Below are 22,871 nucleotides of genomic sequence, written 5' to 3'. Positions count from 1 at the left end.
CCTCAGTACTGAGCCATACAGTCTCAAGGAACTGAGCAGTAGGCGGGAACCCCATGAGGCATGCACAGTGGGACAGGGTCCCCGCCAAAGGAACGGTCCTCAGCTGTCAAAGTTTTCTCTGTCATGGCTCTGCGCAGGCGCAAGCGCCCATAGGTGTGAATGCACAGATGACCACTCAGAGAACTACAGTTACAAGTAAGCAACCTGCATTTACATTGAAGCTTGTGTTAATTTACCCTTTCACTGCTGAAAATCTGCTGTCTGCTTTCAGCCATTGAATATCCCAAATGCTGCATTGTGCAGGATTTATAAGTAATGCTTGAATTGTGCACTTAATACATATGCTTTTAAGGTCACCCAAATCATAAGACCCCCTCCAAATGGATTGAGTGGGCAGTACTGTCATCAAACAGAATAAAAACTGAAACACTAAATGCCGCTTTAGATGTATTTGTAAGATACTGTTTAAAAACTGCTGCAAACATTTTAATTAAAAATATAGCAGTGCCTGTCTATTGCCTTGCAAATACCTTTGAGATATTTGCCGATATGCCTAGCCACTTGCCTTGTTTCTCAGAACCCCGTCCCAATGATCCAGTTTTGCTCTCCTTCAGAGGAATCCTCCCTTGACTCTGGAGAATTGGGTCCAAAGCAAAGCTTTTCTCGAAGTGTGGGGGAAGCCTGCCCCAAAGCAACTTGTTCCAAGAATGCCGTTTTCATCTGAACACATCGCTTCTGGCTAATTGCCCCTGAGGGCATGCTTACAACAGACATAAGCTATGCTGCAGTCTGGTCCCACCCCCTGCTCAGGAGGCCTCCCTTGAATTGTTGCTGGTGGTCATCCTGTCAAACAAGCCTCCTCATAATGCCATTGTGAAGTGGGCTTTATTATCTCTGTTTGAATGGGACGACCCAGGAACAGGAATGTCTGTCTTTTCCAAGGGCAAACATCAAGACACAATCCAGGTGTCTTTCCTATTTTGGTACCATTGTCAATGCCTATATCATTCTGCATCCTTTGTTCATTTTGTCCCCTGTTAGAAGGAGGTGCACAATAGTACTCTTGCTAATACATATTTTTCCAGTGTATTAAATATGTAAATTACTCTTTCTAAAATCTAAATTATAGGCCACTGACTCCTTGGCTGCCCTGACTTCCACTCACTGTGCTTCCTAGAGTTTTTCACACTGCCTACAATGTAAAAATCCATAATCTTTATACTGCATTGTCTGTCAGAAGTGTGGTTTTTAAAATGGTAGCAAATTAAAGTTCTGCAGCTCACTTTCAGTAGAGATTGTAATATAATATAGTCACACTTTTTTGAATATTTTATACGCTTTACATCTCTCTCCCCCGCTCTCCACTTCTTATGTTAGATCCTGCAAGTGGTGGGAGTGTATATTGGTCTCCACATGGGAGAGGGCCTTCTCAGCAGTGGCCCCACACCTGTGGAACGAACTCCCACTGGCGGTCCATCATGCACCATCCTTACAGACTTTTAAGAAGGCCTTAAAAACATTCTATTTGACTATGGCCTTTGCATTTTTATTTATTTATTTTATTGCATTTATATACTGCCCCATAGCTGAAGCTCCCTGGGCGGTTTACAAAGATTAAAAGACTGAACATTAAAAAGCAATATACAAAATTTAAAACATAAAACAGCTAACATTTAAAACATTTTTAAAGTACTCAGCCAGGCCAAAGCTAGTTCTGGAGTCAGTTAAACTCAACATATGCTGTTAAATGCCTGGGAGAAAAGAAAAGTCTTGACCTGGTGTTGAAATGAATAAATGAATACCGTTTTGTTGCTAATGCCCTTGTTTTTATTGTTAGTTTTACTTTTACTGTTAGCTTTTATAGTTTTTAACTGATATTTTACTGTTTATGCTTTCATTGCTTTTTAATGTTTATTCTGTTTTATGGTTGTAAGCCGCCTTGAATCTGGCCCGAAAGACAGCTAAGGAATGTTTTAAATAAATAAATAATAAATAATGATGTAGATCATTTATTTTGTTGAAACTTTTTATATTCTTCCACTCTGCATATTCCCAGCCTGCAAACTGACCATGCTCAGTCCTCCATGGGTTGACTTAGAATTGTCGCTATCCCTGCAGCCTCCTCGGTATTTTTTCTTTAAGCTTTTTCGTACTTCTGCAAACTTTGGGGAATCCAGCAAGCCTGCTGACACTTTATAGGTAATGCCACAGGACTAGCACTTGGGGAATTGAGATTGCTATTAGTATGTACAAATAGGACCTGTAACAAAATGTTGCAGTGCAAAGTGCTTCTGTTCAGGGTTCCAGACACCCCATTTCCTCCTTTTCCATTGCCCCGCTAGCCGATCAGCATTCCATGGACACTCAGTCTTCAATGGGTTTTTTTTTAGGATTCCCCCAGCCCTTAAAGAACCTTTTGTACTTCTGCAAACTGTGGGGTTCTCAGAGTCTGCTGATATCTCCCTCTTGTTCATGGGTGGTGCCATTTTGGCTATGCAAGTGCAACTTTGGCGAAGATTGGTATTCTATAATGCTGCTGCTCCGTGAATCCTCCACCACAGTGGCATTCAGATTGTGTGAGTCCATGCCCTGGAAGAGGGGGGCTCCCACCTTACTGTCTTTCTGTAGCCTTCTTAACAGGGCAACCCTATATATGTCTACTCAGAAGTAAATCCCATTGAGCTCAGTGGGGTTTACTCTAAGGTAATTGGCTGTAGGATTGCAATGTAAGGTCTTTTCCTTTAGGCAAGCATTTAACTTAATCAAATATAATCAGCTAGCTACCTTTGCATTATATTATCTGCTGTCATTTTAATTGTTTGCTTTTCATTATGTGTGATTCTTTGAATTGTTGGATGTTTTAACTTGTTTCTTATACTGCCATTTATCTATTGAATTAATTTTACCCCTCATTTCTGGCAAAAAATGGTTTTCAAGTGACCACGCATTCCACTTTGTCACTATATAGTGGAATGGTCAGCTATAAATTTTCTTCTAAGTAACTATAATGTTAGTAATTTTTAAATTAACTAGAGGGGGGAAATGACAGCTTATAACATATGTTTAAAACAACAATTAGCACATTTTACTGATAAAAGTTGATCTTCGCTGCTGAAATACGGTACGATAATTTTTCTTTAAAATATTATTTGACCAGATGATATGAATATTTATAACTGTGAAAGTAATCCATTTTAATTTTCATGTTAAAAGTATTGCCTCATGCCTCTGTTTAGTTTTTCATTTTTGATTGTATTGTGTTCAGTATGGAGAGTTAATCCCAAAGCTCAGCTTTTCTGATGTAAAATCTGAATGCTTGTGTAGACACAACAGCTGTCCCCTCTCCATGTGGCATCTTCTGTTACTTTACTGTAGAGATGAGTTTTGGCCCAGTGTTTCAGTAATATTGGACAAACATGGGTTTTAAGTGACAGAGGCTTATGCTTATGCATTCATCTGACTCTCATGGTTACAGTTGGCTCCAGTGTTAGAACAGGGAGAATAAATTCACACTGCGGCCACCCTCCTAGCTGCTTGTAGCAGTTGAATCACAGGGGGTTCTGTTGCATCTGAAGACACAATTAACTACTTCTGAGGAGCTGTAAATTCACCAAGCCTTTAAAAAAAACAGAGGCATAGCTCTTCATTTAAAAACAAACAAACCAAAAATACCTCCAGGGTCATGGAGGCTTGTTTTTTAAAATAAATAAAATAAATAATCATTTTTCTCCCTTTGTTCTAAGAATCTCAATTTCTATGAGTAAGGAAGCATTTAAAGTAAGATGCAGAATAGTTTGCATAGAAATACATACACAAATTAAAATATACAAAGGTCAGGGTGTTTGCCTGAGAATATTTTAAAAGTGCTTTGCTGATACTCCTAGTATTAGTTATAGACATTCGTTATGTCAGTTCAATAATACCTACATTGCATATAGAAGACTGTACTTATGATTTTAGCAGCATTCTGGATAAATGTAGAGCCCCTTCTACCATACGGGTCGGTGCTTTAACATGCCTTTTTTTTAAGGATACCTTTTCTGATTTGTAGGTGATCTTATAGGCTGATCTGTTCACAGTTCATATAAGTCTAATGAGCACTGTTGACCTCATTCCAAGTCTTTTCACTAACCGGAGATACAAAATTTTCTGGAAATGTTAAAGGTATGAAAGAAATTTCCTTCGTAGAAATACGGAAATTCATAGTTGAAATTGAAGTATTGGCAGTCTCTGCTTAACTATCAATATCACAGTTGGTTATAGCATCCAGGGCTCAAAAATAATATATATATGTTAGGCCTGGCTTTATTATCTTGCAGATAGTAAAGGAACTCATGTTTGTAAAGAAGCAACTATGAAAGTTAAGTGTGTGTGCGTGTGTGCTTTAAGAAGTCTCTTTCACCCTATCCAAAGGTTTCAAGGGAAAGCTACAATCTCTCTCTACCTCATTTTATCTTCTCTTCAATCCTGCGTGAGACAGGTTGGTATGGGAGAGTGACTTATCCAAGGCCATTGAGTGAGCTTTCTTGGAGAGAAAAGTTTTTGTCTAAAATGTCATGGGCACAGTTCATAGGGTCATTCAACATGGTAAACTGGAGGCAGGGAAGGATATCAGCCTAGGCCCTAATTGTATGTAAAAGCACTTCAGGCATTCATGTGGAAGTTTTTGGATACTGGCCTTTGACAGCACCACCAGACCCTATTTTTAAACAGCTGTGGATGTGCTTGTCACTCTTCATACTATAATACAGTGTTATTAACTCTATGGATTAACTAACTATGACTAGTTTTGACTTGAAAAGGCAAACCTAATTAAAAACCTTGTCTGCTTTCCATGTGTGCTGGGAACCCCAAAGAAGAGGATTCTTCATTCCCTGTGTTCTTTGAATACAGTTAAGTTTTTAAGTAGTGACGAGCATTTAATTATTTAGTTGTTAGTATAAGAAAACTGGACTGAAAAGTAGTTGTCACTGTTTTCTTAAATTGTGCCTAGGTGGATGATTTTTTTTTTAAAAAAAAATAGTTCCATTTCTTGTTCTTCCACCATTACCACCACCACCCCAATTTCAAATTGTTCCAAAACTTTGCAGACCTCCACAGACTTAATTTTGGATATGTGTTAAGTAGTGCAAGATGTGTATTGAACATTTTTAATAGAGAAACAGTCCATGTTGTTTTGATTTTACACTGATTTTTGGAATGCTTGTACAGGAATGCCAGTCTCCGCTTGAAGAAACACTGAATATTAACAAGCACTTGACAGATTTCATGGAAATTCCTCAGTGAATGGTGCATAGGCCAAGAACCAAAGAACCCACATGCTTAGCTCAGTGGAGACTCCAGGACTTCAGAGTCACTCTTTCTGTGAGCAGCCCCCTTTCCACACAACAATACTCCCCACTCTCCTCTGAATTGCATAGCAGCTTCACAAACTTCCTCTGATATTGTGCAAATTGCTCCTGGGTCAGTGGGTTGTTCAGAACCTCATTAAGCATGTAGTAAACTATTGCACACAGCTAAAGGAGGCTATTTGAATCCTGGTAATAGTACCCATCTGATACCATGGTACTTGGATAGTCAATTTTGCATTAAATATCTATAATAAGTATTGCTTGGGGTGGGGTGGGGTGGGGTGGGGTGGGGTGGGGTGAGAACGTACTCACTTCTCAAGGAAGGGTTTATTACGTCCAGTGGAAATTGGCTCCCTTCTCTTTCCACTGACTCTTTACCACTGCACCAATTCTTCATACTTGTGTGTATGTTCTTTCCTCCAACACCAGAAAAAAGTGCATCTTACGTTGAGATATACATGTGTATGTATTTTCACCCTTTCCTGAATTATAATGGTTGTACAAACATCCATGTAGATATGATTTGCAGCATTTCGTGAACAAAGACATACATGGACACAAAATGGGGGTGATTGATAAAAAAAAAAAAAAAAACCAACACCCTTCCCGCTATTAGCCATTATTTACTGTCTCTTAAGCGGCAGGCTGTATATTTATGCCAATTTCTCTGCTTCAGGGAGCATTCTTGATAGCAGGACAAAGTGAATAAAAGTAGTTTGCTTTGCAAATGAATGCAAATGGCAGAGCCTTTGGGAAGCCCTTTAAACAGGGGCGAGGCCCTCTGATTATGAGTGAAGCTGCCATTTGGACGTGGTGAAAAGAGCACGCTTGAGCCATTGATTGGGGGAGACAGTAAAAAGTCAGGAAGGGCCCCGTTCGAGCTTGTGGTGCAGCAGGCGGACGTCAGTGTGGTTAGAGCACAGTGGGAGAATGACAGGCAGGATTAGTGTCAGGGAGAAGCTTTGCTGTAGCTGTGGAGATAGTCTCTGGGGTCATTCACCTCTGACTGTTGTTCTGTGCTGATGGCTCTGTAATGCAAACTGCTTGATGCCTGCCTGTTCATTATCGGAAATGGTGATTAGGGGAGGTATTTGTCATAAAGGGCTCTTTTTAGGAATAAATAGAAATGGGAAGCTGTTGCTTATTGCCGGTGCCAGTGCAGAGGAAGCTTGATCCAGATGGCTTTTCTGAGAGAAAGGGAAGGTGGAAACAGCTGCTTACATGTGAATGTGGAGGCGTCTCTCTACAGAACCACTGCTCTTTGGCGTTGGGGAGGGGGTTGATTTTAGTTTGCCGTAGAAAGGAGGAATTGCAGTTTCTTTGCAAGACGTGTCCTGGCCTCTCTGAACATAGCTAGTCCCCGTCCCCCCTTTCCCTACGCATGGACCATGCTCAGTGGCTGCTCAGCCTGGGTGCTTTTAACACATTAAATACCAGCGCCAGAAATCCTCAACAGATTTGTTACGGTATGGTAGTGTACTGAATTGCATGCCTGGGGGGGGGGGGGCGGAATTAAGATTATTTTGTTAAATCGAGGACTATTTCGTCTTTCGAAATCCCCTTCCCCAGGAAAAGGAGTTTATGCATTATTTTGTAATATCAATACCTTCAAGCATATGATTTTGGCTTTTTAAATGTTTAAATGTGTTGTTGTTTATTTATTTTATTTATTATTGCATTTATATTCACCTTTTTTCTTCCAAGGAACCCAAGGTGGCATACATAATCCTCCTCCTCTCCACTTTATCCTCATAACAACAACCCTGTGAGGTGGGTGGGGCTGAGAGTCTGTGACTGGCCCAAAGTCACCTAGGGGGTTTCCATGGCCGAGTGGGGACTAGAACCCAGACCTCATGACTCCCAGTCAAACACTCTAGCTACTACACCACACTGCCTCATACTACACCACACTGTCTTGTTGTTGTTTTTAGATACTTTTTCTACACATGTGCATACATTTGTGTATCTGCACATGTGCTTGCTTATTTATTTATTTATTTATTACATTTCTATACCGCCCAATAGCCGGAGCTCTCTGGGCGGTTCACAAACGTATTGTATCCAACGTATTGTAAATGGCTAAACTTGACCTTCCAGATGTGTGTGCATGTAATATAATGCATGTCTGTGGTATGTTTATAATACATTGAATCTTACATTACTTTATGCAGAAGTAGAAACTATTAAACAAGGTATAAAATAATCCTTTATATGGTTACTTTGCTTAACTCTTGTACCCAGTGTTTTTAGCCACACAAAAATCCTTCTAGTTTTCCAGTGTAATAAATGTTCTACAAATGTTTTACAGGCACCTGAATGGACGGAAGAGGACCTTAGCCAACTGACAAGGAGTATGGTTAAGTTCCCAGGGGGGACGCCTGGTCGATGGGAAAAGATTGCTCACGAATTGGGTCGATCAGTGGCAGATGTGAGTTCACTTGAATTTGCATTGTATGGACAAACTAGAACAAGACAGGCAGTGTAGAAGCCAGACATAGATGGGGTCCGACATTGTCTTTGAGAGAGGCTGCAATCCTTTTAGGACCTGGAAGTGAACCATTAACTAACTATGCAAGAAGCAGATGTCAGCTGGTCCCTCTGCTCCACAATTAACAGCTGTAACTGATCAGCTATATGGGGATCCTGGTGCTTAGAGACTTGAGCTACTGTAACCTGATAACAGAAAAACAATGGCAGTTTTAGATTTTGTAGTAAACCCTCTTAGCTGGAAGAGAACATTTGTGAGACTTAAGTAAAGATAATATTTCTGCTCAGTCTTTAAAAAAAAACCTCACTTAAATGCAGATCAACTAATAGTGTTTAGACAGGTGGCATCCATTAATTAAAGCACAGGTTCTTTTTCTTCTTCTTCTTTTTTGCATGAAATGATGGGCCTGCACCATAATGTGGATTATGGTGATGTGTAAAATGACCAATTTGCCACCTTATGAGAGTAAACACGCACTGTTGTTTCTTGTTAAGATGGACTTAAAGAGTTGTGATTCTTGAGTCCGATTCCGGAGAGAAGAAATAGAATTTCCTTGAGGTGTCTCTGAGTCCCAAAGCATCAGGACAGCGAGCACATGAGAATTAAGTTGAATCTTGTCGATGGATATTTGGTGCTTGGTGGCAGTTGCCATATCTGGGCATTAAGGAAATTACCCCATTCCTGGTCACAGATCCACTTTATGTTATGTGGATTGCTGTCTTTCCAGGTAACAAGATCTTGAAGGAGGTAATGCAGAGGTTGCATTGGAGCTAGTAGGGAACTCTCTTGTTTTTTAAACAGGAACGGTGTAGTTTGTAACAATTTCCAGGGGGTGTCTTGTGGCACCTTAAAGACTAACAGGTTTATTATGACATAAGTTTTTGTAGATTACAGTCCGCTTGTAAGTGGAATAGTCTTGAGCTATTTCTGTTGCAACACAGACATCTTTGCTGACAAGATCCAAACCTACCTTTTGGTGTCGTCAGATATGGGGCAGATGCTTGATACCTGTGAAGTATATTTAGTTTTGATACTGCTGTTCAGGGACAGTGCACACAAGCTAGTGGTGCAATGGAGCACCCTGGATTGGGTCCTAGGAAAGATAGCTCTTCCATCCCTTTTCTTTCCAATTCAGGGCTTATTCACAAGCAACATTTTCCTCTTAATTGTTTCTATCTGACCTTTCTGTTTTGTCAGCATTGTTTGCCCACTGGCTACATGAGTAGCTTAATCCATACCCACCCTTTGCCATTTTACTCATCAATACCTCTGTAACATTTTGTTTAAAGTCATTGATAAACAATTCCAAGTGTATGAAGAACCTAGTCGTACTTGTCTTAAGATACTTAAGTCACGTATCGTGACTTAAACCAGGCTAGCAAAAAGTCAGATGAGAATCCACCAAACCCTAACTTGCATTATTGATGAAACATATTTCTCTAGAATCGATTTCTAGTTTCTAAATAAATGTATATTGGTTGTTTCAAGGACACAAGAAAAAGGATTCTTACGTATGTAGCAACAGAAGTTTATTTGTATCTGGAAGTTAATATTAGGGCTTTGCATATTCTACATAACGTGGGACTTGGGGAAGGAGATCAAGTTCTTAAAAAACAAACTGCACCCTAAAACACACACACCCTAAAACTGCAATCCCAAGTGCAACGTATTTGCAACAAACAAGTGCAACAAACTGCTGCTCCCAGTTTGTGGAATGGCTTGCTGGGAGAGATTCGTCAACTTAACAGTCTTCCAGAATTTAAGAAAGCCATAAAGACTGATCTCTACCCAGTTGAATTTTAAGATGCCTTTTTTAATGGTGTGCTGCTTTTAATGATGCACTGGTTTTAAATGTTTGAATTAGTTTTATCTATTTTATGGAGTTTGTATTTGTGTTGTACCCCGCCTCGATCTGGAGGGAGAGGCGGGTAACAAATTATTATTATTATTATTATTATTATTATTATTATTATTATTATTATTATTATTATTTACTGCACACGTAGACAGCCTTTTCTGCCTCTCTCTTCCTTCAGTAGCAGCCAGTGATAAGGATTTTCTGGAAAATTTTGAATTGGGAATTTCTCCACTGCACTAAATCAGTGGCAAGATAACTTAGCATGTTTTTTTTTTTTTACTTACACGTAACAAACAAATGTTTTTTCCAATAACCAAACGTGTTGAACTTAAATACTTGATAATTATATTTAAAATAAAAATCAAGGAAGTGCACTTAGTGTGGTTTAAATTCTATATTGAAGCAGACTCAAAATTTTACTTGGGCATTTATTGCAAATCTTACACTTTCCTTACTTTATTTAGATATTAAGAAAAACATGAGAACATTGAAAACTGTTAACATACTGATTTTAATATGACTCAAGAGCTGTGCACATAAATATATCTTCTTCCTAAGAATAGTCACCTGAATAAAGTTAGTTACTATTTTGATTTTAAATTTGACTAGTTGTCCAGTTTGAACTGTATTATGTTCATTTATTATGTTTCCAATTTAATTTTATAAAATGGAGCTTTAAAAACAACAACGGAAAGCAACTTCTTTCATTTTAGAAAAAAAATGCAGAAAATTTCCTACTTACCTGAAATGTCACCCCAGAAGGTTGAGAGACCTTTCTGAGCAGCATTGCTGCCAGGTGGGGGATTGCTGCCAGGTGGGGAAATCAACCACTATGCCGTGCGCAGGCAAAAAAATACTTTGCATGTACACAGAAGCCTTTTTTAAAATCCCAGACTGAATCTTTAAAGCAGAATTATGCAAAATGGGTAAATATATGCATTTATTTTGCATAACTATAAGCAGTAAAATTGAGCTTCATTTGTAGAGAGTGTTAACCATTTCTCTGTGTTCTGATTGATTGAAATTTGACATTGGAAGTTACTTTCTTATATGAATTTTACGTGTGTTTGAGCTGCTGTCCTTAGATGGATGAAATGATTTAAAGAGAATGTCTCTGCTTTATGTCAGCTGTCGAGTTGTGACTGTTAATTAAACTTGTGCCCCACTTCTTCAAGAGTACTGCCAGCTAAATCCAAATTTAAGGGCGGGAAAGGTGCCTTTTTACTTGAGTCATCCTATGGTTTCACTTGTTAATTTCCCCATATTGTCAAACAAAACAATTCCCTGAAAGCTTTTTGCTGCATACTCTGGATCATTTATTTCCTCGGAAAAGTCCGGGGCTCCTGCTTCTTGTTGCTTCTGACACACAGAGACACTGACTATTACTGCATTTGAGGCTTGCGTTTCTTTCCAACCCCCGAAAGTGCATCTCTTCTGAAATATCAGGATTGTCTCATCTCCTATAGATCTGCTGGAGCAGAATGATAATGGGGGTCTAAAAGTGCCTTTATTTTTGTTTCGTTTTTCCTTCCTTTTGCCTTGGTTTTGCAGGTGGGTTTTTTCCCACTGCATCTTGTGTTGGCTCTGGTTCTATGGTGCTCCTTGCTGGCTAGCTTGTCCAGATGGGCCATTTTGCCCTGGAGGAGAAGCCACTGCTGTTTGAAGGCACAAGGGCCAATAGGATCAAGAAGAGGGAGAGAGAGAGGGAGCACAGAGCCTTGTACTGGGAATGGGGAATGTAGAGCTGGGGTCCTTCTCAAGTGAGACCCGACAGACGGTAACTTGAGTACTTTCCACCTCAGCCATGCGGTTGAGAGTATTTCCCAGGAAGTTTTGCTATTTGTGGGAATGAGGAAAAAAAAGAGAGAGAATACATCAGTTGAATACAACTATGGAGTTATAGCCATTTTTCTAGAATTGTATGTATGGCACAACAACATAGCAGTTGAGTAAATCTGAATTAATTATTAGTAAAGATTAAGCAGTTTTGTTTCATTTCCAAAATCCAGATCTCTCTCTCTCTTTTGATCTCTCTTTCTCAAACACACAAACACTATTTAGAGCTGGACTAGGGCTGGAGAGAGCCAGTTTCAAATTCTTATGAAACTCACCGGGTGACGTTGGACCGTTCACACACACAGGACGGTTGTGAGGGTACAATATGGTAAGGAGAACCTTGAGCTTTTTGGAGGAAGGAATATAAAACTTAAGACATATATTATTTGCCTGTTTTATTGTACTGTATGTACAGTAAATCCTCAAACTTTCAGAACTCACAATCCTCAAACTTTAGGAATAAGGGTATAATTTTAGGAACAATTAAAATTGTATATTAACATTTATATTTTAGATGGAATTAATAATTTTACTAAGGTTTATTTTATTTTAGTATAATACAAAGGTGTTTTTAATAGCTTTTGCAGTGCTTTGTTACGACCATGCAATAGAAATTTTGGTTAAACAGTCATCTAACCACTTTATCAGAGCCTCCAAGTTATCCTAGATCTACTCAACTCACAAATTTCCATGTTCATTTTATTCTGAGAATTGGCTCTGGATCTAAACATTTAAAACAACTGTTTAACATGTAAGCCATTTCAGCTCTCCTTTCAAAACCAAACAAAACCCCTCTCAAACTAATCAGTATAATGAGATCATATTTTTATTTGTGAGTGAAAAGATAATGCAGCAATTACTTTCCTGGTTTGGATTTGTGGTATATATTAAATTTGTTTTTGTGAAGTGTTTTGATTATGAAAGGGAAGCTGCCTTCAGTTCTCTTGCATCAGAGCTCCTGCCTGCTGACCTGTTTACCTGTACCCCCACTCAATGCCTGCCTCCCCACATCTGTTCTTTGACCCATTTCCCCTTGTTGAATTTGCAGCTCTCATTCTTGCCCTCTCAGTCTTCCCCCACCCCTATTGATGGGTGAGCTTTCTCTGGTTCGATTAATTAATAGCTCATATGTTCCAGGCTTTCCCAGTGAGCGTAGACAGGGTGAGCACCAGTTTTTTCCAAGGGTTTCCTCCAGGTTTGTAATGTTGGAGCATGTATTGATGTCACCTGGCACATGCACATGGAATTTGCAGACACTTTGGTGTTGGGACGTGTAGCACATGAACGCCACCATTTTGTGAGTGTATCTAGCAGAAGGATGGAGATTTGGTAAGGGTGGAGACTTGGTGTGGGTGGAGTTATGCAGCAAGATCTCTTCACACCATTAAGGCACACTTTTTTTTTGTAATGACAAGTGTCCAGAAATGGCCAGTGTAGTTTGGGAAAGATTGCTATCACTAACACATATGCACACGTGTGTACACATTTTTATATCACTTTTTATTATAAATTTCAAACCAAACAATAAAACAAACAAACAAAAATAAAAATGCAAGTGTAACTGCATACTTTAAAGGCCTCAGTTTCAAATACTACATTTTAAAAAGGGGAGGGAGTAAATTACATGTGAACTTCAGTAAAGACAGAGCAAATATAAATCCATTTGGGAATGACACCTAGATACCATGGTTTAAAATGTTGCTCATGTTGTTAAGTCTTCAAGCCATTGCATTGTAGTATCAGTCTTTTAGCAGTCAAGAGGGCGTGAAAAATCCATTTATGCTGACCACGTGTTCTATTCCAAGAAGCAAGTACATAATTAAAGAGAACATGTATATCAGAAAATATTAAAGAGCTTTCCAGTACAAAGTTTATCCATCTGATAACTTCCTACTAAAAGGAGGCAACTATTGGGCATTTCCAGAACATATGAATAAAAGAAACATTAACTGTATGACACCTCCAACAATTAGCTTCGTTAGACAAACCTTTGTTAAAGAGACGTTGTAACGTCCAAGAGACCCAAAACAAAAAAAATTGCTGAATAAGCCGTAACCAGAGGTCCATAGACATATCAGATACACATGTGCGCACACATTCAACCTGTCGATTTAAAAATTATCTAAATTATATGTCGAGATACTCTTTTACTGGGTATTCTGATCTTCCAAAATTTTAAGTCAAATGGAGTTTGAGTACAAGTACTGAACTTTTGAAAGGAAGATGGAAATTTTGGACATTGTATGCCATGAACCATTTTTGCAGGATGGGATCCAGAGTGCCATATATTGCATTTTATGCTTGCTTGGAGGCTTTTTAGCTTCTTTCTCCTCATGGCAGCTCCCTGTGTCCCCAGAAACCTGCCCGTGAAGTTTGGGCACGAAACACAACAAGTCATGGGAATGGCTCCCAATTGTAAAAGTGAATCCGTTACCTCATTCTGGTACACTTGTGGAAGTACTTTAAGAGCATAGAGGGCTTCCTCTGGATCTGGTCATTATTTTTTATAGTTGAAGGGATGTCTAAAAGTTGTGAAAATAAAGTTAAGTCTGGCATGAAAAACAGACTTTAATGTGGTTTTTAATAGCAGGTTTCTTAAGCTGACAGCAAGGAGCTCTCTGGTTCCATCCTCATGAAATAATATCGTTCGCTTGCCTGAGAGGGATGTAAACGGATTCTGCTTGCCTCTGTGGCCACTAATCTCTTGTATTCAGGTTGCAATCACAGACTGATGGGTGATTTGCTGCCTGCATGGAAAAGGCTCAGGTGGACAGCAAAACAATAGGCAGGTGGACAGATATGAGCACATTTTTCTAATTAGCATGGTACCTGGCAGTGTGAGGTAACAGGGTGGGGTAACAGTTATAAAAGCATCCCATATGTCAAAGAAAAGATGGGGAAATGATTATTGGGCTCATGGATAGAAACACACTGCCTTTTAAATTCTGTTCTTAGCCTGAGGTGTTAACTTTCAAACAATTGAGGTCTGTGTTAAACATACTTAGATTACTGTTATAAGGGGTGGGGGGAATTCTGTAGACAGATGATACACCAAGTGAAATTAGTGTATTGCTCTTATTGAAGTGTGTGTGTGGTATAGATAGATAAGATTTATGGCATACCATTGCTTGCAAATTATGGGTTGGATCCAGATTTGCACTGGATCAGCTGTGCTGGTGGAAGTGGACTTCGCCGCCCCTCCTTCCCATGGTAGCCTCTTCCACCCCTCCCCACCCAGGAGCCCCTGCTGAATGGGGTGAGCTGTGGTGTGTTTCTGGGATCCCCAGAAATCAGGTGGATGGACATAAAAATACTGTTTTCATATGTAGGCCACCTTGTGAGGACTTCCACTCTGAAGAAATGTTTTAAATAAATAAACTCTTCATTCCAGCTCGCAGAAGGCAGGTTCTGGATCCAACCCAAAGGTGTTCTGCCATTTTCGAAAAGCAAGTTTAGGGGCTTCATCTGGCTGTTGTGACAGGAATATGAGAAGTAAGACAACAAGCCGTCTCTTCCCTTATGATGGAGCGGAAGCCCCTAGGCATATGAGAAGAGCAGATGACCCCATTTGCACATAAAAGCAATTCTGGGGTTGCTTAAGGCCAAACGGAGCAGAGCAAGTGCACATGCTGCCTCATGTCCGCTCATTGCTTCCATTTTCAATCAACAAGCCAGGAAAGCCCCATTCCTGGATTGTTATTGTGTCATCTGAACCCAGAATTCTGGGTTGTTTAGGGGTCAAACAACTCTGTTAACCCAGAAGCAAGTAATGGGTTGTTGATTGAAAGTGATGAGTACATGGGAGGTAGCATGCTCATTCGCTGTCACTCGGGCCCAACAACCCATGGGTTTTCATTACGTGTGAACCAGGCCAACGGTTTTCATTACGTGTGATATATGTTTGTTATTTATTACATTCATATTTCACAGTTCCTTCAAGTTCAGGGCAGTATACATGATTCTTCTCCTCACCTTGGGTTGCATCCAGGATCTGCCTCCTGCGAGAGGAAGGGCTCCACTCGCAGGAGGTCCCCCTACCTAATTATTAGGGATTCCACCACCATCACAACACAGCCCATTCAGCGGGATTTCTTGGCTCTCCGTGTAGCATTTTCAGGGGGCTGGAGGGGCTGCTGTGGGAATGAGCGGGCAGGACAGTTCACTTCCGCCAGTGCAGCATTCCAGCTTAAATTTGGATTCAACCCCTTCTCATTTTATCCTCATAACAACCCTGTGAGTAGGTTAGGCTGGAAGAGAGTGACTGTCCCAAGCCTACCCCAGTGAGCTTCATTGGTAAATAGGCATTTGAACTAGGTCTCCTTGATCCTGGCCCAACAATTCTAGCTACTACAACATGCTGGCTCTTGTTAGTGTTGGGATTGGGCAGGGAAGGTTCAGGTACAAGTCCCTGCTCACCTGCGAAATTCACTAGGTGACCTTAGGCTGGACAGATTCCCCAGGAAAAGGAGCGTGTCCTCTCAAAGGGATCCATCAAATGCAATGTATTGACTGTTCACTGTTTCTTGGGCAGTAGGACAAGATTTACTCTGTGATATACTCAGATTTTCGCTGAATTAATGGCCGGCCCAGTTTGTTCTTTTTATTGCAAACAAAAGACCAAAAATAAAAGCAGTCTGGGATACATTTACAAAACAAAATATAACAGCATAAATAATACCAATTCAAACATGCAACTGTACAAGAACAGATATCCTAGGTTACACCCACCACGCTTCACAGAAACAACCCTCCAGCATCAGATAGTTGCCACAACCAAAGATACTGATGGAATTTTGTCTGACAGTAGATATTTAATGTAGAATTTGACTGATCTACCTTGAAAAGTGATTGATAAAGGGGCAATTGCATTGTAGAAAATGCAAACCAAGAATATGTTCCAGAAATTCCACTTCCTGGTTATTATTTATTTATTTATTTAGCACCAACAATGTACTTGGTGCTGTACAAAATATACAAATAAAACAGTGATACCCTGCCTAGAGGCTTACAATCTAAAATCACATTAAAACATATGAAGGGGGGGGGAAGGGGTTCACAAAGCAGAAATAAGAAAAATCATAGTAATAAGAACAGTAAATTGAGCTAAAATACCAAAAGCTATTGAAAACAAATGAGTTTTCAAACGCGTTTTAAAACCTACAATGGAACTCGTGGTACGTAGTTGCTCTGGAAGAGCATTCCAAGCAAATAGGGCAGCCAGAGAGAATGGGTGAAGCCGGGCAAGAGAGATGGAGACTCTTGGGCAGGAGAGCAACATAATATTTGAAGAACGGAAGGTACGGTAGGGTGAAATGAGAGAAGAAAGATAAGAAGGTGCAAGACCATGACACACTTTGAATGTCAGCAAAAGAAGCTTATACTGAATTCTATATGGGATCGGAAGCCAATGAAGAGATTTCATCAAAGGAGAAAGAAACATGGTCAAAACGACGAGCCAAGAAAATAATCTTGGCTGCAGAATGGAGAAGAGAGACCAAAGAGGAGAGAGGAGCATAAGGAAGACCAGTCAAAAGAAGATTACAAAAGTCCAAATGGGAGATAACCAATGCATGGACAAGGGTCTTAGCAGAAGATTCAGATAAGAACGGACGGATCCTAGCAATGTTATATAGGAAAAAACGGCAGGACTTGGCGTTGTTACAGGGGCAGTAGCAGTGTGGAGCAGAGCCATCATATCTTCACCAATGCATTTGAGTGGGTAGCACATTGCAGGATCGAATATTAGGAAGGAAAAAATATGATAACTCAATGTAACAAGGTCTGAGCCACACACTTCATCCAAGCACTATTAACAATTAGGGAAGTTTGACAGTCTGGAGAACTGGGTTGGAGACTTGCTCTTACTTAGTGTCAGGTTCTGGTCTAGGTGGACTATTGGTATTCTTCAGTAAAGACTAGATGTTACATATCATTTTATAGACCTCTTTTGAGCTGTCTTAAACAACTGTGTACATAAATTAAATGCTTTCTCTTCCTTCCTAAACAGGTTACAGTGAAAGCAAAGCAGATTAAAGACACAGTTACGTGTGCACCAGGTATGTATCCAGGGTCCTTATATTATTTATTTCCTAACAGGTAAGACAAAGGTGGTCTGTTAAATGATGCTAGGTCTACAGACATGCTTAAAAACATCATTTTTGATGGATTAGTCTTAATAGTCCACCACCAGCAGGTAGCACGTTGGCCGGGGGATCGCTGTGTTCTGCCCGCTTGTGCTATACACTAGGAGTGGCCAAATTTGGGAGCAGATCTTTCCTGACTTAAATTTGTAGGACCAGGCATGCACCCCCTGTTTCAGATGTCACTTGCCTGCGTTGACAAGCACTAGGAAGAATATTTGTAAAGGGTGACACTAGAGTATGCAGCGCATCTTCCACAGCATTGGGAAGCTCAGGAGAAAGCCGCTGCCTCCAGAGCTAGTGAGTGCTGCTTAAAGTGGATGGTAGTTGTATATCTGAATGGGGACCCTATGGCTCTCCAGATACTGTTGGACTGCAGCTCCCATCATGTTTTACCATTGGCTGTGCTGACAGGACTTGCAGTCCACCATCATCTGGAAGGCCACAAATTCTCCAGCCCTGCTGTAGTGCCTAGTAGTCTCTCTTTGTTAGGAGTGCAGAGCAGAGGTTGGTGAAAGCTAGAAGTAGGTGCTACAGCCACTGCTGACACTACCAGCTTCTTCTTCTGGAAGCTAGCACAGGCAGAAAGGGGCTTCTATGCATACATGCCCTCATTAAGTGGTCAAGTGAGATTCTGCCTTGAATTATTAGCAATGCAGAGAAAGCAAAATATCTGTCATCTGTTCCAGAACATTAAAAGGTAATTTAAAATATCTCAGGCTACCATTGATTAAGCACTATGGCAGTGTATTCTTCTCGGGGACATTGGAGTTCATTCACTAGAAATAAAAAGAAACTGTACACCAGCACTGTTTGGTTCTTTAACAAAGGAACAAGAATATAATGGAAGAGCTTTTAACATCAGACCTAATTGATGCGATTTCTGGATTCCTTAAGTGTGGCTACCATGGAAACATAGCAGTAAAAAAAAGAAGCCCAAATTCATTGGGTTGGGTCCAGACTTCGTCATACTTAGAGTAGATTCATTGAAATCAAGGGGACTTGTTAGTTATGACTAACTTAAGTCCGGTTGAATTCATTGAGCCCACTTTAAGTATCCATTATATTCACAACCTCTGATTTTTAAATCTGTCAGATTTTTCAAGAGCTGATTCAAATACTTCACATTTGGGGGTATCAGTTGTTGAAAAACAATACTATAAGATCAGTACAGTGTGGCCCACCATTCTGAACTTGTCATCTCTCATTTCACACATCATAAATCAAACTGAAATTGATGTTTCCAACAGGTATTGTTAGGCTCTCAGAGCTGAAAATGTTGGCCCAAAACTCAAGAACCAACAAGGTCAGTGTTAACTTATCAGATCATATAATCACTCAGCGGGAAAAAGAGGAGGAGGAGCAGGAGGAGGAAGCAAAGTATGCTTGTGACCCAGAACCAATAGATATGGCAGCAGCTGATCAACAAGAGACAGTGTTGAGTGAAGCCAGACACCGTAAACGGAAGACAATACTGAAGGCTCCTGAAACAACATTCCCAGTGATGAGAGAGACAGCAGAGGACAAGTGGAGAGGGAAGCGCCAGAAGGACTTTGACACTGCGGAACAAGAGGAGTATAGCGATGATGAGGCCAGAAAGAGAGAGAGGTGTCGTAGTTCGGAAGACTTGTGGACTCAGAATCAACAGAAGCTTCTGGAGGTGGCCTTACAGCAGTATCCAAAGGGAACGCTGGAACGCTGGGATAAGATTGCAAAATATGTTCCAGGGAAAAGTAAGGTAAAGACATGTTTTTTTGTAGGATTAAAGCACACTGGTGTTGGATACAAGTCACAAGTTAGTCCTTTTTCTCTCTTTTTAAAGGTACTCAGTTTTAGGAGGTATCCTTGTATGATACAGCTATCTTTCCTAGTGTATTTTCTACGCCAGGGCAAATTCTAGAGCAGGGTGGGCAACTTGTGGCCTTTCAGAAATTTTGCTCTATAATTCACATTAGCCCTAGCCAGCATAGCCAATGGCAGGGGGGTAGTCGGAGTTAGGAACATAGGAAGTTGCCTTATGCCGAGTTGGTCCATCCAGCCCAGTATTGTCGACACTTGACTGGTAGTGTTCAGGCTGGATTCTTTGCTAACCCTACCTGGAGATGCCGGGGATCGAACCTTTCTGCAGGCAAAGCAGGTGCTCTATCACAACCGTCCCCCACGTTATAGGAAAAAAACACCTGGAGGGCCACAAGCTGGACCACCCCCTGGACTAGAGGAAAGTAAGTTTGAAATTTAAACAGGACATGTTGCCTGCATTTGAGACTAAGTAGCCGTTCTTTCTTACATTTCCCACTACCTGTTTCTGTGAATGAACAGCGGAAGCAAATCCAACCAAAATGCCTTAATGCTTAATAAGCAATGTAATATTCCATTTAGATTAGCATACCAGATAAATGTTGCATACGTTGCAAGACAGAAAACCAAGGACGTGACATTTTAAATCCAGTAAGTGCTGGCAGTTTTCCTGGTTCTTCATGTAGATTGTCCATAGCTGGGGTCTAAAAAGGGTTCAATGTTGCAAGAGGGGCTGGAGATAAAGTGCTTGAACCAGCAGGGGGCTGCCCGCCTCTTTGGTGATGCCAGACGTTCAACCTGTGGGAGGAGTAAACACACTTTGGCTTTTAGCAAATGCCTCTGATTTCTCTCGTATGCAAGTTCCTTCTTTTCAAGGTAGGGCTTTCTGAAGTTTGGATTGATTTTGTGTAGGATTTTTTTTCTAAACTAGTGGAGAGATCCATGTATTGGAACAAAAATTTGTTCCTGGGATTGTGCTTTCAATCAGGAATTTGCTACATTAGAAAAAATACTAAACAGATATTTTTTAGATACACAAAATAGCAGTCCACAGTCATGCAATGCTTTTATTACAGGGGTGCACAACCTTTTTGGTGTTGGGCACACACACACTTGTGGTCACTGGGGAGGGAGGCCGCAGCCTCTTCCCCATCCCCTCCCATCCCTTCCAGCTCCATTGCTGCTGGCGGTATAGCACTGATCTGGGCTGGGGATGGGTGGGGTGGAGGTTCAGGTCACCTCAGCGCTGCACTTTTTGTACCCTTTCTTTTTCTTTTTACAAATTTACTATTTGCAACATTTTTGGTTGGTATTATTTTATTTATTTGTTGCATTTATATCCCGCCTTTTTTCCTCCAAGGAACCCAAGGCGGCGTGCATAATCCTCCTCCTCTCCATTTTTATCCTCACAACAACCACCCTGTGAGGTAGGTTGGGCTGAGAGTCTGTGACTGGCCCAAAGTCACCCAGTGGGTTTCCAAGTGGGGACTAGAACCCGGATCTCCCGACTCCCAGTCCAACACTTTAGCCACTACACCACATTGGTACTACTAGATATTGCATGACTGTAGATTTTGACATTTTAGCTTTTGAACATTGCCTGTTCTTTGAGAGCCTACAGAACTGCATGGAGAAGAATTGGTATGAAGAGGTTGGTATATCCAGTGAATTGGCAGCTGTTTCTAGAACTGTAGCTGCCAAAAGTGGGAGTTGTTGTACCAGAGATGGCTGCTAGTTCTTCACGTGTGTCCACCTTTTCATTCTTCCCCATGGACTACTACTTGTATGTTGATGTATACAATGATACTGAGCAGTCTGAACTGAGCTTTTAGAAAAATACTAATGTACATTTTCAGTAAGCTGTCAGTGGGGTAAACCATCCTATTGATTTGCAAGTATAATTTTTGACCAAAGTAAATATTTTTTTAAATTCTTTCTCCCCTCCCCCTCTTCTCTCTTTCTCACTCTCTGTACAGGAAGAATGTATGACTAGATACAAGTTGCTGGTTGAACTCATACAAAAGAAAAAGATGGCAAAAAGTTGAATATTTGGAAGAATTTTATTTACCAGAATGGAATATTTTAAACATCATATGCAGTATCTTGTATTTTTGTACCTCAGTATTTCAGTATGTCATGTGCCTTAGTAAAAAAAAAAGAAAAATCAATAAAATTTACGCCTTCCATTTCTGGTATGGTAATAGAATCAGTTGTATTTCTGTGCAGGAAACTATTATTTTTTAACAATTCGAGTTGGTGCAAAAATGAGTATCTCAAGAAATGTCATTTGGTATACGTAGTAGTATAATATGGCAATATTCCTAAAATCTTTAATACAAGAAATGTCCAGTCTGTTTATACATTGCACCATTTTGCACAACATCCTGGGTTAATTTACCCTTGAGGAGCTGTGATGATGTGTGCCACCTGCCATTATGAACATACAAACCCAGCCAGCGTGGTTTATTTGAGGGCAAAACAACCTGTTTCGTGGGATGTGACAACCCACTCACGCACCCCTGGTCTGGTGTCAGAATGTGCCACAGCTTGATGATAAATTAACCCATGCTGGGCTGTTATGTAATCAGGTCATTCAGTTATACCATTTGGGGGTGGGCGGGAGAAATACCTGTAGTTGAATAAAAATATAACGCACATATACGCCTATGTATATATTGTAGCATATAAACTTGGGCACAAAATTTATGCTATTCCGGTACGGTTTATGCAGAAGCCATAACTGAAATGAAGAGTTATGAAGAAGCAGTGTATGGCACTCAATTCTTTTTTTTCCTTTTCCTTTTTTGAAACCTGCTTGTGTCATTTATGTATCAGTACTTATTTTCAAGTGCCAGTTCACAGTTGCAAGAGAAAATGATTTGGTATTTAACTATATTTCCTAAGCTAAACCAATATGGCATAGAGTCTATATTTAGAAACTACTTTGAGCAGAGACTGGGATTAACAAGTGTTTCAAGGAAGAATCCACCGAATTTCCTACACTTTGACAGTGGAGGCTGTGCTCTAGGTAAAATTAGAGATACTTCACTTATCCCCAAAGTTTTATTTTGAAGAGTATGAAACATGTACCTGGCAGAAGCCCATCCCACAATTGGAATAAGACAACACAATAAGAGCACTCCTGAGGGTGGATTATTTACAGTGGCCCCCTTCAGAAGACACTTTAAACCACAGCTTTAACCATGGGGAATAAGGCTTTTTGCATTATGCACTGTGGTTTAAGGTGTCTTCTAAACGGGGCCAGTCAAAAAGGCAAACCAATCCAGTTCAGAGACTTGGTACACCTTTAGCTTCCCCAGCTGAGGCTCAATGGAAGGAGGCCAAGCCAGATCAATATCCTGCATTAGGAGTAGGAAGCTTTTTTCCCCATGGAGGGCTGC

General features: G+C 40.4%; 1 protein-coding gene across 1 annotated transcript in view; it reads left to right on the top strand.

The window, feature by feature from the left end:
- DNAJC1 (DnaJ heat shock protein family (Hsp40) member C1) overlaps positions 1 to 21,685 on the top strand; it is a 94,844-nt gene extending 73,159 nt beyond the window's left edge. Inside the window, exons 9-12 of the mRNA XM_063127716.1 lie at positions 7,660 to 7,779; positions 17,541 to 17,589; positions 18,924 to 19,411; positions 21,447 to 21,685. Coding sequence (XP_062983786.1) covers positions 7,660 to 7,779; positions 17,541 to 17,589; positions 18,924 to 19,411; positions 21,447 to 21,515 — 726 coding nt within the window. The 3' untranslated portion in view covers positions 21,516 to 21,685. The remainder of the gene's footprint in view (positions 1 to 7,659; positions 7,780 to 17,540; positions 17,590 to 18,923; positions 19,412 to 21,446) is intronic.
- Positions 21,686 to 22,871: the final 1,186 nt, after the last annotated feature.

Source organism: Elgaria multicarinata, chromosome 1 (genome assembly GCF_023053635.1).
Source record: "Elgaria multicarinata webbii isolate HBS135686 ecotype San Diego chromosome 1, rElgMul1.1.pri, whole genome shotgun sequence".
NCBI lineage: Eukaryota > Metazoa > Chordata > Lepidosauria > Squamata > Anguidae > Elgaria > Elgaria multicarinata.
The sequence above is the reverse complement of the archived record's forward strand: the minus strand, read 5'-3'. Positions and strand labels throughout refer to the sequence as shown.